The 17751-nt window shown below is 36.4% G+C and overlaps 1 protein-coding gene and 1 pseudogene across 3 annotated transcripts in view; both read right to left on the bottom strand.

Annotated features, from left to right (window-relative positions):
- The window catches only part of KIAA0586 (KIAA0586 ortholog), a 123279-nt gene extending 105528 nt beyond the window's left edge, over positions 1-17751 (bottom strand). For all 3 annotated transcript variants that reach the window (XM_036257189.1, XM_036257196.1, XM_036257203.1), the window contains exons 1-7: positions 17553-17751; positions 16583-16653; positions 13085-13154; positions 12085-12154; positions 3867-4041; positions 2881-3102; positions 787-937 (exon numbers count right to left, since the gene is read on the bottom strand). In XM_036257189.1, coding sequence (XP_036113082.1) covers positions 787-937; positions 2881-3102; positions 3867-4041; positions 12085-12154; positions 13085-13154; positions 16583-16653; positions 17553-17751 — 958 coding nt within the window. The remainder of the gene's footprint in view (positions 1-786; positions 938-2880; positions 3103-3866; positions 4042-12084; positions 12155-13084; positions 13155-16582; positions 16654-17552) is intronic.
- LOC118640843 lies at positions 4598-7296 on the bottom strand (annotated as a pseudogene).

Below are 17751 nucleotides of genomic sequence, written 5' to 3'. Positions count from 1 at the left end.
AAGGAATAGCCCTTGATTTTCTTTTCTTTTTTTTTTTAAATCCTCACCCAAGGATATTTTTCCATTTATCTTCAAATAGTGGGAGAGAGAGAGAAACATCAATGTGAGAGAGAAACATCAACTGGTTGCCCCCCTCATGACCCTAACTGGTGCCAGGGACGAACCGCAACTGAGGTATGTGCCCTTGGCCAGAACTGAACCCCGGACCCTTTGGTCCATAGGCCGACACTCTAACCGCTGAGCCAAACTGGCCAACGTGCCCTTGATTTTCATTAATTCAGTATTCAAATATCAATAATTTGGAATACATTCATTCATTGATTTTAAATTCCAATGGTTTACTATAAATAAGCTATGTATTTCTCTGTTATTATAAACAGAGATTTAAAAAATCTTATTAAGGTAGAGAGATTTGCATTACTAAGTCTTTGAAAATACTTATAATCTATTCATAATTATACTCAGGTGGTTTCTCTCCTGACAGAGTCAAGAAAAACAGTAAGTAATTTGTCAGAGAACTGGAGAATTTATTTTAAGCATGTTTGATATTAGAAAAGTAAAACTTTTCTAAATTTATAAGTTCTTCTGACAATATATGTAGGTTATTAATTAAAACCATAAAGTAGGACATGATCAAGTTTCTAAATGACCTAAAAAAAATCACTTGACCTACAAAAAAGAACTAATTTTATAAAACAAAGACTTAATCTTCTATAACCCAATAATGTACCACAAAGAAAATTTATAGCTGACATTTTTAATTCATAGGGAATGACATATTTTTACCTTGTTTAGAACCAAATGCATTACGTGAAGGTAGATTACTGCTACCAAGATTAGGATGGTCTGGTTTCACAGAACAGTTTTCCACTGCTCTAGGAGGAGGCACAGTAACAGGCTGAAAACTAGTCTTGAGTGCAGCACTAATGAAATGAGTCTAGAAGAAAATTATTTTATTAATTTCAAATACCATTTGAAAGAGTTAGATGACAAAATACATTGAAATTTATTAGAGAACTTAAAACAATTCATTAGACTTAATAAACAATGAAAATATATACATGACAAGCAACTGTAGCAGCAATGCCACTAGAAGAAGGATATAGTATCAGAGGCCTGGATTCAGCCCGGCTCTGCGGCTTGGCTTTGATTGTTTTAACCATTCTAAACCTGTTTCTACCTTTCTAATTCAGAAATGACTCAGGGAACACTGAAACAGGCTTGGAGATGACCAGAAAACAGGGACCTCTACTTCAACCAAATAATTTAAAACCAAAACATCTCCTCTTTTATATTATGGATGATTTTATTTGAAGTAAAGAATTAAAAACCATTACTAGTAAGCACTTAAATGGTAGTCATATTTAGTAGCAGTAATAATATATGCATTTACATATGTGAAAACTATAGTGGTAACTGTTTTCAGCACTGTAAATTAAAATACTGAAATGTATAAATATCTTACCTAATTAAACTAATTTCAAAAGAGTTTTAGATCAAGTAAAGAAAAATCTGAAAATATTCATAGCCTTACAGAATTCTTATCAATGTGTAGAGATCTGACTACATAAAGCAGATGAGAGAGACTCAATAAATTTTATTTCATTAAGCATTTATTGAACTACTAATGTACCTAGTATGTCACTGAACCTCAGCTTTCTCTGTAATTATAAGCTTATAAATAAAACATCTGAATTAGCAAAGATTCCATTCTTCCAAAATCAGAAAGTCAATAAATTATGGGTTTATAAATGGAAGGATGGATGAAGGGCAGAAACACATAGGACAAATAGGACAAGTAGGACTCTCTCTTTAAGAAAACAATGTGCTTTTCAAATGTCATCTCATTTTATCCTGAACAAAATAATAAAATACTTTCTAGGTTAAAAAAGAAAATCAAGGTTCATGGTACAGTTATTTACAGACTAAAAAGAGAACTCTTAAAGACCCATCGTAGCCTCTCATTAGATAACATGGGGCACACTAAATTTCAATTGTGCATAGATTACTTACTAAAACGTTTCTTTGTATGCCCATAATCATTCCAATGAAAATACAATGTTCAACCATATGAAAGTTCAATACAAACTCTATTAAGAAATCTTAAAAATTATAGTATATTTGTGATAATATATCAAGCTATAATAAACTTACTTTTGTATATCCTTCTGAATGTTATATTTTAATTTTTTAAGTTTTAAAGTTGTACATTAATTAGAGAAAAATAAACTAAAACTAATGCATTTATAATGCTCATCATTTACTCATTCAAAAGGGGAAAAAAAAAGTATACTGAGTACCTGAATGCTGGGTACTAACCTGGGACCTGGAAATTCCACAATAAATAAGAAATTATACTATGAGCTTCTTGTGAGAATAATTTCTTTCTATAATAGCTCAGTGCCTCATATTCAAAAGACACTAAACAATGTTCATTCTTTTAATTAATTGCAGAAGCAATATGAATATTCTCACCCAGGTATGCATATCAGAATGATGAGAGCTTTTGATTCCCAGACCCCATCTCAGACCTGCTGTCTCAGAATCTCTGAGAAGTACAGTGATTCTGATGCACATTCCCATGCTAAGAAACACTGACGTAACAAATAATTCCAATGTGATGTGAGCACTTTAAAAATGGTATGAACAGAAATACCACAAAAGGAGAAGCCAACTAGAAGGAAAGGTCTTACAGAACTAGTGACATTTGAACTAGAACGTGCAGAGTTCTCCACATAGAGGGGAAGAATGATGAACAATCAATCATTATTTAAGAACTAAAACTCTTACAACCTAATGAGCTACTGCAATAATCAACAAATGTTAGCTTAGAGATCCGAGTGATAAAACACCATGGTGTGCAGGCTTTGTTATAGATACCTGAATATCTATTTGTTGTTGTTGTAGTTTTTCAAGATGCCTAATGTGCTGCTCCATAAACACATTCATTTGCTTTTCATGAGCATGACAATGTAGTGTCTCATGTTTATTCTGAATGCTTGTTTGCTGCTCTGTAACACGTTGTAACTGTTTATCAGTCTCCTGTAACTTATTGAGTAATTCTGTAACAGAATTGACCTTTGCTTCCAAATCACTCTGCACCTAAGGCAATAAAAATATAAAAAGATATAAAAAATATGCTCCACTTACTGAAAAGGTTATTTAATGAAACTGGTATTGAGAAATTATCAAATGAGATTTTACCCTCTAAATCTCTGATTTCATGCTTTTATTTTTATAATCACAGAAATAAAAGGCACAACATAGCTATCCTTAAGTAGATCTTTTCTCTTGTGTTAAAAAAAAAAATCTGCCACACGATTTTTATAATGCCAGAAGTAAAATACTTAATTGGAAATTTAAAAGGAGGGAACAGCAAAACAAAGTAGCTTTTGATAGTTCATTAATCTCAGGCTGAGTTAGGTCAGCAGCCTGGAGTTCTAGTCTTGGCTCTGCCACCTATTAGCTCTGGGACCTTGTGCTACTCTGACCTGTTTCTCAGTTTTCCCATTTACAAACTGAGGGGGTTGGCACAGATCACTTTTAAAGTCCCTGCCAGCTCTAAAATAAGGATGGCTGACTGTCCTGGTTTGCCCAGAACTGAGGGGTTCCCAAGGTGAGATATTTCCAGTGTTAAAACTGGGAAAGTCCTGGGTTCTCTAGCATTTTCACAGCAATGAGGGAGTAAGTCTCACAACTCCTGGGAGGTAATACACCACCCAAACAAGAACATTCTTTCAAACTGAGAGCAACTAGAATGTCCCTAACCTGTAGCTGAACACTATCATTTATAGAACCAGTTTCTAATAAATATTTTCACATTTTACAAAGTAATTATGAATGAATATCTGGGGAGAAAACTATACTTTTATCAGTGGAGCAGCCGTTGCAATGGCGGCGGCAGTTGCTGCAGCCACAGTTGTAGCTGAATCAATGCCACTGGGTGAAGTTCTAGCCTCCTGAGCAACCGCGTCCTTTTCAGTGCCTGCATCCTCGAAAAGCTGCACCTTTACTTCCTTATAGACGGGCATGCTTTGAGCTCTGTAAATAAAAAAGGAATAAAAATATGTTCAGTAAGCTACCTTGAACCATATTTCAAGAAATACCTCAGTGGTAATCTATTGAAAGTAGGTTTTTGTTTGTTTTGTTTTTTGACATTGGGTACTTTTTTTTTTTTAATCCTCACCTGAGGACATTTTTTTTGTTTGTTTTTTGTTCAGATAGAATGGGAGGGAGAGAGAGAGAGAAACATGGACGTGAAAGGGACACATCGCGTGGTTGCCATTCGCACGACCCAACCAGGGCCGGGGACAAACTGCAACCAAGGTGCATGCCCTTAGCGGGAACCGAACCGGGGTCTCTCTGGACCACAGGTTGACGCTCTAACCGCTGATCCAAACCGGCCAGGGCGACATTGGGTACTTTTTTATTGAAGCTTTTAGTTTACAACATAAGGTAAGAGGAAAATGAGTTCTCCTTCACCAGTATTTTACACAGCTGTAGTAAAATATTTTAAACTTCAGGGATTTATAATGGATTACATTTCTTAAAAGTTTGGGGAGAAAGTAAACAAGTTCTAACATAACTCCGTGAATTTTCCAGTTGACTCATTTCAATAGTAACCAGTGGTAAGTAGTCACATAACTTTCTTCAAGGCCATGCTGATGTCTTGAGATCTGAAGCATTGCTATTTCAATCAATACCACTAATTCCACTTCAAAACTGAGTTTTGCATTTGGTGGAGTTTTGGCATCAGGCTGTCCTTTCTTTCCACAGCCCATTCTGGTTCAACCTCCAGTCCAGCCTTTTCTCCTTTGCTCATAGTCAGGAGAGCTTCATCCCATCCTCTGATAACTTTGCCTATTCCAACCTTAAAATTTAAAGGCTTGGCACTTTTCTTCTTCTTTGAACTCGTTTAAATATTAGTACCAAAGAGTTCCATCCTGCAGTGTTCCTGTATGCCAGCAGTGAACAACATCTCCTTTTGGGGAAGTTGGTATTATCCTCTTTTTTAAGAACAAATTTTGGATATTTTGGTGGACCCTCATCCAGAGTCTCTTCAGACTTGGTTTCTTTGGGTTTATCTTCATTAAGCTCTACATTTTTCACCTGCTCAGACACTTTACTTATACTTTCAGTACCCTTGAAATGCTTACTTTCAAAAAGATGGTTATAGGCTGTAACCAAATGGTCCTTGTTAGCCGTCTTGGCCACACGGTCCAGGCCCACTGTGGAACAGCCACCACCATCTTCCCCTGCTTTACTCTGAAAGTAGGTTTTCTTTAAAAAGTAAATCACCTGGTGATTTGGTTATTTGGTTAATGAAATCAATGAAGCATCAAATCAGTCATTTGGTTAATGAAATCTATGAAGGCTCAGGTCACTAAACACTACAGAAATATAAATTCCTTGAAGGCAGTGATATTTCAGAAAATAAGACTTACGCCCTGGCCGGTTTGGCTCAGCGGTTAGAGCGTCGGCCTGCGGTCCGGAGAGACCCGGGTTCGGTTCCCGCTAAGGGCACGTACCTCGGTTGCAGTTTGTCCCCGGCCCTGGTTGGTCGTGCAGGTGGCAGCCACTCGATGTGTCCCTTTCACGTTGATGTTTCTCTCTCTTCCTCTCTCTCCCTCCCACGCTATCTGAACGAAAAATGAAAAAATGTCCTCAGGTGAGGATAAAAAAAAAAAAAAGAAAGAAAATAAGACTTACATGTGAAAAAGAAATGGGCACAATTAAAAAGATATGTAATCAAGAAGAACAAAACAGAAACAGAGGCATGGATACATGGAGCATACTGACAGCTGTCAGAGCTGGATGAAAGGTAAAGGGATTAAGCAAAAAAAAATCACACTCACACACACACACACACACATAACACATAGACACAGACAACAGAGTGGTGTTAGGCAGAGTGAAAGGGGGTGGGGAGGGGAGGTGGAGGCGGGCAAAGGGGGAGAAAATGGGGACAGAAAGAGACTTTGCTTGGGGTCATGGGCGCACGATGCAGTGTGGAGATGATGTTTTGTTGAGTTGGTCACTAGAAATCTGTATGGTTTGTGAAGCAATGTCGCCCTAATAAATTCAATTTAAAAATTAATAAATAGCCTGGCTGGTGTGGCTCAGTGGATTTAGTGTGGTCCCACTGACTGAGAGGTCCCAGTTCGATCCCTAGTCAGGGCACATGCCCAGATTTCAGGCTTGATCCCCAGTGGGGGGCATGCAGGAGGCAGCTGATTGATGTTTCTATCTCTCTCTCCCTTTCTCTTTCTAAAAAAAAAAAAAGAAAATAAAAAAAAAATAATAATAAATAAATAAAAATAAAACATGCTGAAAAGGCTCTAAGAATCCAAATACCAAGTTTTATTCCCGAAGGAAGACAATCCAAGAAGGACTGTTAAGCTGCTGGGGGTAGGGGGAGTACAGATTGAATTGTAGCTCATTTAGATTTAATTTTAAAATGTCACTCAATTTCCTAAAATGGGCACAAAACACATACTATTAAACAACCTGAATTAACATCCCGAATGATTTATGATTTCCTTGACATTATCTGATCGCCTCTCTTACTGACTCTACCAAGGCATCAGGAGATCAGGAGAACTGGCTATAGTGAGTCAGCCAAAATTGACAAGTGCTCCAAAGACCTGGCTGGGTAGCTCAGTTACTTAGAGCGTCATCCCAGTACGCCAAGGTTTCAGGTTCAATCCCCAGTCAGGGCACCTACAAGCATCAACTAGTGAATGTGTAAATAAGTGGAACAACAAATCAATGTCTCTCTCTCTCTCTCCTTTCTTCTCTCAAATCAATCAATAAAAAAAATAAAAAATAAAACAGCCTGAATTAAAAATGAGTCTACCAAATTTGACTTTCTAGCAATTGGGATAATGACGCTAAGGAGGGGGAAAGAGAGCATCCCTGGGTGGGCTCACACCACCAATCGCTGAATGCACTGATTGCACCCCAGCACACCTGAAACCTATATAATTTTATTAACCAATGTCACCAAAAAAACTTTAGTAAAAAAATAAATGAGTCCAGCATATATATATATAATTTTTTTTTTTTTTTGCAATAAGGTGTTTAAATACTACAAATAAAAGACTGGTCAATTTTGCTGTATATTTGGCCTAAAGAAGACAATGAAATAAACCAATGACAGAAATGGAATCCCTAGTAAAAGAATCTAAGTAAAACCAGCAGGAATGAGCTCTATCCCCGGCTGCTGGATTCCCCCGTTGATTTTTAAAGAAGGCACAGAGCAGCTCTTCCACTTACTCCTCTTTGATATTTCCTCATTTCTCCTAAGGGCATCATTTTTCTCTGTCTCACAATTTTTAAGTGATCTTGACTTCTCTATCCTCCACTTAACCTTCTCATACCCACCCGAGTCATCAAGCTGTGTCAGTTATTTCATCACAATTGCAGGAACAGTGTCATAGAATTATTGAAGCAGGGGGAACCCAATAGGCCATCTATCCCAATTTCCTAATTTTACAGATGAAGAAACTGAGGTCTGCAGAGGTAACAGGATTCAGTTATCAAAGTTACATAACTAGTAAGCAGCAGCTAGGATCTGTTTCCCAGAGATCTTCCCGGGACACCTAGCCTTCTCTCTCAGAACAGCATCTCTCCTTCTCCAGTAAAACACGTCATCATCTCCTGCCAGCTGTTCTCACTCTTCCAGTTTTCACTTGCTGAAAAAGCTTCCCACACATATTTCTCCACCATTCAAAAATCTAAAACAGTTCCTTATAGCAACTGAATAGGCTCCCACATACTCCATGCTCTGGCCCTGCCCTCGCTTCCTATGTACACCTCCTATTACTTCACAAAACAACTCTCTGGCGTCCTGCCCCTCACTCACTGCACACACACTCCCCCAGCTGACTCCATGCTTTTTCTCACTCTGTCCTCTCAGCCTTCTTCTGCCCACTTATTACAACCTTCTCCTTCTTTAAAATCCAACATCAGCCTTACCTTTTTAAATAAGCCTGTCCTTAAATAAGCCTGTCCTTATAATACTTCCTCTTGACCACTCCCTTCATTAACTCCTTTTGCATTTACTGTCTATATCCCACAGTTGAGATTTGACAGTCAGCCATGCCATGGTTTAAATGTCTGTACAGAACAGTTTAATAATATATTGAATGCAATGCTGTTTCATATGAGTTCCAATCACTCATTCCTCTATATATGTATATATTCTCTCCCAGACTAAATTCTAAGCAACCTGGGATGGGGACCGGAGAGGGGGACTTCTTTTATACCAAAAAGAAACTAACAAAAAGCTAAGCACATAGCAGATGCTCAATATACGTGTATTTAACTGACTGAGTGGTGTACTAAGAAAACATAATTCAAGTATTCCCTATCTTTCATTTCTGTCTAAAATCTGAATATGACTTACCTTTTAAGATCTCTCATTTCACATTAATAGGCTAATTTACCAACTAATTATAAGGCTAGGTATCAACCTCTTCATAGGCTTTTATTTATTTTTTTTAATCCTCACCCGAGGACATTTTTGCATTTATCTTCAGACAGAGCGGGAGGGAGAGAGGGAAAAGAGAGAGAGAGAGAGAGAAACATCGGTGTGAGAGGGACACATTGAGTGGTTGCCACCCACACAACACCAACCAGGGCCGGGGACAAACTGTAATCAAGGTACATGCCCTTAGCGGGAACCAAACCGGGGACTCTCCAGTCCGTAGGCTGACACTCTAAGCCAAACAGGCCAGGGCTTTATAGGTTTTTGTATTTTATTGTTTCCAATTATAAAATTAATAAACACTCAATGTAGCAAATGTAAAAAGCTTCCAAGTGTAAGAGATTGGAAAAATACACATAACTCTCTCATTCAGAAGAAATTATTTCCTTCTAGTCTTTTTAAAAAAAGTTTTCTTCATTCCTAAATTTTCTAAATCTGGCAATTATCCCAATACTATGCTGAAACATCTCTCACCAAGGCTACTAATAATTCTCACTCAATTCAATGGCCACTGCTCAGTCCCTATCTTTCTTTACCTCTGAGAAGCATATCAGACTTAAAACCTCATTTCCCTTGGCTTTATTAACACCATAGCCCCCTACAACTCTAGACAAACTTTCTGAGTAGCAATTAGTAGCTAGCTTGCTATGTCTGCATATCTCCTAACAGTCAGGCTTTCTCAGTCCTATTCGATGCCATCTTTCTTTCCCCTCTCACACTCTCGCTGGGTCACTGTGACCATTTCCAGAGCTTAGACTTACTGAAGACTTCGAATCTCGATTTCTAGCTTAGATCCCTTTTGTGAACTTGGCCTTTATATTCAATTTCCTACAGGACATTTTTTTACCTACATGCCTCATAGGTAACTCAAATCCCTGCCCAAAATGAAATTCATTCCTCCAAGGATTCTTTTTTGAGGATTCCCTTTCTCAATGAGTAATACCACTGACCATGCATTTATACAAGCCAAAAATCTTGATTCATCAATTCTTATAAATTCTTTCTCCCAATTATCTTCTAGCTCCTTCTACTCCTCTTCAACACAGCATGATTTCCATCCTCATCCCACCACTCCTCAATGTATTCAGGACTAATCTAATCCATCTCTCAGAGATCCCTGAAAAATGTATAGCCAATTGGTTTCCTGTACAACAGTCCAGCCCTTTTCCAATCCATTCTTTAATATTGCCACCTGAGTGAGCCTTTTAAAACTTTTAAATGATCTGACATTTCTCTTAAAATCCAAACTCCTTAAAAGAAGTATGTAACCTGGCCCCTTGCTTACCTGCCCAGCCACATGTTAGGATATTCTCCCCTTAGGTCTAGACACTCTGGGCAGACTGCACATTCCTAAAAGGCTCCAGTCTATTACTTTCTATTATTAGAGCTTTAGAGCATATTATGACATCAAATAGGACAACTCTCCCATCACTCCATTTTTGTTTTCCAGAATTAGCTAGTCTCAACTGTGTGTATTCTATATGTATGTATTCTTAACTGTCTGTGTATACATTCTCAACAGTATGTCCTTCTAGGTAAGTTTTAGAATCACTTTGCCAAATTCCATCTATCGTTTTTTAAAAATAAAGTGACAGACTACAGAGAAATGTATTTCTTTAGACATAGACTGTCTTTTAACCCAACATGAGAGTCATTTTTATAGTTCTGATCATTTATTCTTCTCTACATTTGCAATTATTGTCTTAGAGGCCCTTCCTAGATTTTCTTTTTTTTTATATTCTATTCATTCATCCTGAAACAGGGATATAACCACTGTTACCAGATAAGAAGGGAAGTGTTCACAGTGACACAATGCTTATTTATGAACAACTTCTCCCTCTCAGATCTGCAAGGTCTAAGAGGTCTGAGACATTTCAGTTTGGAGAGTCTGACTTGAAGGCAAGTTTATAAAGTCCCTGTTGTGGTGCAGGCAGCCACTGCTATTGGAGCACAGCTGGATAACAGTGGCAATCACTTTCTGTCCAACAGAGACAGATGTAACCCACAAAGTTTAGTTCAAGTTTAGAATTTGGAAGATTGCACCATTCCTCGTGGCCTTATTTTGCTTTTTCTTGTATATTTACAAACCCCAGTATACAATATACCACACAAATTACTCTCCATATCACACACGGGGAATTGCAGGTTGAACAAATGCAAAGAGGAAAAACATGTTGCGGCCAAACAGCCAGTTGTAAAACTCTGGCTGGCTCAGATCACCAAGCCTTTGTAATTTAGAGATAGTATTTATTTTTGTTAGTCTAATGTTTCCCAAGCATAATATGTGTACTATGGGTAGCTGGATGAAAAAAGAATAATTTTTTAATTTATTTTCGTGCTTGTGTATTTATTTTAATTGTATTATTAGAAATACTAATTTCCAAATTTCAGAATATAAAAGTTCCTTTTTTAATAAAGTGAGAGTTCAAAAGTAAATAAAAATGTTTCCTATTTTTTATTTTATTTTATTATTATTATTTTTATTAGTTTGCCTAGGGTCAGCTAGTAGTATGTGGGTTCTTGACTTCATGCAGGGAAAATTTTACAACACAAGTTCAGGTGAATTTTAGGGAGCTTTAATTAAAGCTGGGACCGAAAGAAGGGCTGAGGAAACTAGCCTTGGCTGGGCAGCTTTGGCTCATTAAGAAGTCAGAGCAAAAGGGGGCCTTAGGGACAGATTCAGGGGATTTGCCCAGGATAAACTGCCACTGCCCATTGCTCCCTGGTTGCAAGCATCATGGGGTCCCTTAGAGTTTAGAAGATGCATGCCTATGGGGGAAAGAAGGGAAGGGGGAGAGGCTGGGTCATGCTCCAGGGAAGGTGAGCATTGTTTCCTATTTCTTAAAGGGTTCAGGAGTAGAATACATTTAGCCTAAGTATTTTATTCCATCCTCACTAATGAAAAGATTAACAAAAACTGCCTGCAGAGTAGTGGATGTATTCTTTCATGCTCATCACGGTGCTGTTGACGGGGTTGGTTTTGTATTTTATTGCTATTTAAGATAAAGTTGAGAAAAAACATTTAGGTGGAGTAGTTGCCATGGTCTCCCTACACTCCATCCAGGTACTAAGTTCGTCCCTTTCTTAAATCTTGACCAGGAAAATTCTAAACATCCTTTGCTGGTAAATAATAGTTGTTATGTATTTGGAACTACTTGACCACTGCTACAAATATAGTGATGTGTGATTAAGACTGCAGGCCATAAAGCCCAACTGCCTGTGTTTGAATTCCTAGTGTCTACTTGCTAAAAGACACAGAGAAAAAAATTAATCTCAGTTTTCTCATCTGTAAAATAGGAATTCTGTAAAATCAGGATGGTAATGGAATCTTTTTCAATGGATCCTGTGAGTATTAAATGAGTTAAATCACATAAAGTACTTAGAACAGTACCTCTCCTATAATAACCGTTAACAGCTATTGAGTACTTTATATGTGCCAAATACCATGAAAAGCACTTTATACACATTATTATTCAATAAATATTTCACACAGTGAAAAGAAAGTTTTTCCTGTATCCAAAATATAAAGGAAGCTGATTTTAGAAAACCACATAGAAACACAAGAAACCCACCTATTTTCTGTAAGCGAGACTTACTTTTGTTTTAAAACCGCTCTTAGAGCATCTCTCTGTCCCGTGGCATACTGAGAAATAAAGATGTCATTTGCTGCAAAATCAATACATAAAAATAAATCAGATTCCTGAAAATGTGTTAAATTTTAACAAGCTACCCCCAAAAACTTTTTTAACTAAAATAACATTTAAGAAATCAGCAATAGGATTTCATAATTTAAAAAAGGCAAGACAGGAGTGACTACATAACATTAGTCATAACCTGAGACGCTAGGTGCAGGGGAAATGGCATCAATAAAACCTGGGGCCAAATTGGGCACATTCGCTCAAACTCTAAAGAGAAAACTGCTTAGAATAAAGTAAAACCAACTTCTTAAAAAAATGTCATTAAATGAAATTTTCAAAGCATATCTTTAATGTACTATCTTACCAAAGACTATCCAAAACTTGAATTCAGAAGTTATAAACAGGTTTCTAGTACCAAAACTATACAACAGGTTGTAGTAATAAAATTACTTTTACAATTGCAAACCCTTTTCTGGATTTTAGAGATTCTATTAATAACTTAATTTAGGAGGAAAAAAATAATTAAATTAAAATAATAAGAGAAAACTATTAGGTTGTTTAACGAATGTCTAAAAATCAATGAGTATCTAAAAAATCTGAAATTCTATCCTTATGAAGGAAGTTCTAACACGTTTCAACATGGATGAACCATAAAGATATGCTAACTGAAAGAAGTCAATTACAAGAGGTTAACTACCGTATGATTCCATTTACATGAGGTATAGTGAAATTCACAGAGACAGCAAGTAGAATGGTAGTTGCCAGGGGTAGAGGGACGAGGGAATGGAGAGCTGAGGTTCAGATGAGGAAGATGAAAACGTCCTGGAGATGGATGGTGGTGATGGCTGCACAACAATGTGAATGTACTTAATACCACAGAACTGTATGCCTAAAAATGGTAAATTTCATAATATGTATATTTCAGTACAATTTTAATAAATCAAATCTATCCTTTTACCTTTTTGTCTATTGTTCTCTTCTGCTTTATCCAAAGGCAACCTTTGAACTGCAACATCTTTAGAAAAACCCTTTGGGATATGAAAGGAAGAAATAAAAGGCTAAATAAACTTTATGATTTATTACTTATCAAGTACTATTTACTAGCCATGTGACTACTGTGTTTGGGAAGCACAAGACTAGGTGCTTTATATACTTAATTCCCAGCACCACCAGAATGCTTAGGTACCTTGAAGCTACTCAAGGATTTGTTGAATGAGTAGTGAGCTATCAGACAAGTGAATGAGTAAATGAACAAGCAAATAACTGTGGCCCTGAAATTCACACTTATATCCCCGATTTGCCACTTATAGCAGAGCAAGTTATGTAACATCTCAGTTGCTACAGTTAAATGTGAAAATCTGATTCACGATGAGTCTGATGGAATAGGTAAAGATGGCCAATGCACTGAACAAAATCACAAATTAACCACAGCATTCTTTGTCACTGAACCCATAATGTGTCCCATAAGGCTTCTCTATATAGGTCATACCTACTGACAAACAGCTTTCTATTCACACGTGCAACTTTCTCTCTAAGACCCTATTCAGGACTAAGACACCATGACTTTTTAAGTACTACATTCATTCAACATTGCTATTCATTTCCTTTAGACACACCTTTTCTGTTTTTCTGCTACATAAGAAAAAAAAGGGGGAGGGGAATAATAAAAGAAAACTAATCCAGGCTATCAGCAGATAACAAGTGGTAACTTCCTTAAAAAAAAGAAGCCAATGAGACTAACAATACAGTAGAAGGCATATGGGAAATTAATATAAAGAAATCCTATAAACTAGTAAGAAAACATAACCCATAAATATGTAATTCACAGAAGAATAACTATAGATGGCCATATATTTGAAAAAAATTCTGCTTCATTAATAAAAGAAATACAAAATAAAACAAGATGCCTTTTACATGTCAAATGGCAAAGATTTTTTTTTTTTAATTTTAATGCTTGTATTAATAAAGATGGGGGGAAATACTGCCACTAATGACCTTGCTGGAGAAAATATATATTGGTAAAGTCTTTCTAGAGGCAATTTTAAAACATTTCAAACAGTGTGCATATCTTTTGATCTAATAAATTTACATCAAGAAATAAATGACCCAAGATATACACCAGCATGTTCATCACATGGTTGTTTATATTATAAAAAATTGGGGGAAAAAACTTTAATGTTGAATGATAGGCATATGAATAAATAAACTATGGTCCATACAAGTAGTTAAATTTTATGAACTCATTAAAAGTTTCTAGAAAAAAATATCCTTAACTACTTAGTTAGAAGTAAATATCCTTAATGCTATTTAGTTATAAAACAGTACAGTCCCATTTCATAATATATATCCACACATACCAAAAAACCTCGAAAGGTGAACAACTGTTGATTTCAAGTTGTGGAATTTCTTTTTTCTTTTTGTATTTTCTACAATAAAATGTTTTAAGTTTTTATTTTCTTTCTACACATGTGTAAAGATTAGCCCCAAACAGGAAAAGGAATATCTTATCTTCTGGTAATAAGAGAAATAGGTATGAATAGGGGCATTTATAAATGTGAGCATATCAGGCACAAACTCCTTCAGCTTTGTCATTAAAATAGCATGGCCAAGTCAACCCTAATCTTAGTACTCATTTATGAAACAAAAATATGATGCAAAGAGATTGTAGTTTGTGTTCATGATAAAATAATAATGAACTAGATTTGTTCTGCAGGCACGTTTTACATTAGACAAATCTACACAAAACAAGCTGTGAGCCTACATTAAATGTAGGCTCCTGCCTGACCATTTTCATGACAAATGTCACCCATTTATCCTCAAATATACATTAACAGTGTATCCATACATACAAAAACTTATTTAGATAATGAAATTCAAATAGCATTAACCATTAAATAAGTTCTACTCAAAAAAGAAACAGAAAACACCAACCCAAAGGCTAGACATTTACTCAGGCACCAGTACAGCACATAATTACGCATTTGTACTGTGTGTTTTTGTAAAAATTGACAATAGCTTCAATTTAATTCTTAGTTTACCAGCTTCAGTTTTCAAAATATTGTGAAAAACCTCACAGACACAGACAACAGTGTGGTGATTGGGTGATGCCAAGAGGGGGAAGAGGATACAGAGGGGATAAATGGTGATGGATGGAGACTTGACTTGGGGTAATGAACACACAATACAGTGTACAGATCACGGGTTGTAGAACTGGGCACCTGAAACCTGTATAATTCTATTAACCAGTGTCACGCCAATAAATTAAATAAAAAGGAAAAAAATACATAAACAATAAAAACAGAGAGGGAAAAAAAACACAATAAAATATTGTAAAAATCTCTTCCTTATAGACTTGTTAAACTGGTAACACATAGGTCGACATTATGATTAGTGGTCAAAGTCTAATTAGATTGAATCATCAAAACATTATATTTATCATCAAATATTTTCAGTGTTATATATAAAAAGGTTAACATGAGAATTTCATGTTTTTGTTTCTTAAAGGCCCCTCAAAAAAAATACCCACAAAAGACCTCACAATAGTTTGTATGATGTATAATCACACCTCATTTTTTAATTTTATTTTGTTGTTACTGTACATTACCTTTACATAAGGTCTCTTGTTTCAAATACCTTTTCCTTAGATACTAGCAGAGCTGGTTTTTGGGGTTTTTTACATTACAGTATTTCTCTCCATGGTCATTATCTTAATAATGGATATTTTTGTTATTGTTGTTGTTAATTCTCACCCAAGGATATTTTTCCATTGATTTTTAGATAGAGTGGAAGTAGGAGAGGAAGAGAGAGAGAGGAAAGGAAAGAGAGAGAGAGAGAGTGAGAAACATCAATGTGAGAGAGGCACGTCCATTGGTTGCCTCCTGCACGACTATGACTGGGGCTGGGATTGAACCTCCAACCCAGGTACGTGCCCTTGACCGGGAAATCAAATCCAAGACCCTTCGGTCAGAGGGTCAGTGCTCTAACCACTGAGCTAAACTGACCAGGGCATTAATGGATATTTTTTATTCATTGAAAGGCTTTTTCCTTAATGTCTCAAATCCTCACCCGAGGACATTTTTCCATTTTTTTGTTCAGATAGAGTGGGAGGGAGAGAGAAAGGAAGAGAGAAACATCAATGTGAAAGAGACACATCGAGTGGCCGCCTCCCACATGACCCAACCAGGGCCGGGGACAAACTGCAACCAAGGTACGTGCTCTTAGTGGGAACAGAATCTGGGTCCCTCTGGACCACAGGCCGACGCTCTAACCATTGAACAAAACCGGCCAGGGTTCAAATGCAATTTAAGTCACAATTGTCGTATGTCAAATACTTCTCTTGGTAAGTGAAATTTAAATAAAAACAAGGCTTGTTGCCAATCAAACATAATTTAAGAACCCATTATTTGACAATACTGGAAATTTTAATCTGAACATAATTAAGAATCTTTTTGCTTACACTTTCTGACACAGGGGGATTTTCCAATGGAGGCTTGTGATCATTTCTAGCAGAAGTTAAGTCTGATGCACCTATTGAAACAAGGAAAGCAATTTTAGTGATTTTCAAATCAGAATATTACATTTAGTAACTGTACAGGCATGACTCAAGAACTATAAACTCTATATTAATGCAAGACCTAAACTGGAAGCCACTTTTCATGCAAAAAAACTTAAGAAAAATGAAAGTTTTTACAACTCAGATTTTGGAAAATATGGGTCAGTACTGACAAGTGAAATAAGTATAAAATATTTTAAAATTTATCATTACACTGTCAGATTTGGACAAACTAGGGAGGAATCACTTGCCATGAATAGAATAAGTACATAACTTAACAGCAAGCATATGATAAGCTGTACCTCCAAAAAAAAAGCAGCATTATAAAAGCATTTTTTTGTTTTTGTACATATATTCATTAATTTGATCCTTACAATTACCCGTGAAGTGGGTAAAGCACATGTTATCTTCATTTTTACTGAGCTCTAGACAGATTAAGTGAATTGGAACATGGAAGCCATCAAATGGCAGAAACTGTACTTTTCCACTATACCAAACTGGGTATCATAATCCAAACAGAAGGTAGAGGATTTGGTAAAAAGCCCTAGTGGTAAAAAATAAGCTCAGCATACAAGTTAAGTGTGTCCATCACAGATGAGAATTGCAAGAGTGTACAAAAGCCACAGAAAGAAAAAACAATGGGAAATGTTAGTTTCATGCATTCTATCTATTCCATGCAGGCGGTGCCTGGCCATTTTCCTAAGGAAAATGGTCAGTTTTTGACACCAGTACAAACTAGATATATCTTACATTTGTGAATTAAACATTAAAAATCCTCTAAACTTTGAAACACCCACACACAAAAAAAGAAATGAAAATAAAAAGTAAAGATTTACAAAAATGCAAAGTTGAAAAACTATTTGGAATCACATACCATGTAACGTTCCATTCAAGCTAGTCCCCGTTCTAAAAGGAAGATGTTTGTTTGCAGACAACGTTGGAGGAACACCGGACAACTCATCCTTCAGCAAAGCCAAATTATCTCCCTGATTTGGAGACACTACCTCACGAAGCCTCTTCACTGGTATCTTAACCCTTCTTTTCTTTTCCGGGCTAAACTCGGGGCCTTTCAT

Source organism: Molossus molossus, unplaced genomic scaffold (assembly GCF_014108415.1).
Source record: "Molossus molossus isolate mMolMol1 unplaced genomic scaffold, mMolMol1.p scaffold_m16_p_1, whole genome shotgun sequence".
NCBI classification, from domain to species: Eukaryota; Metazoa; Chordata; class Mammalia; order Chiroptera; family Molossidae; genus Molossus; species Molossus molossus.
Note: the sequence above shows the minus strand (reverse complement) of the source record. Positions and strands in the feature narration are given on the sequence as shown.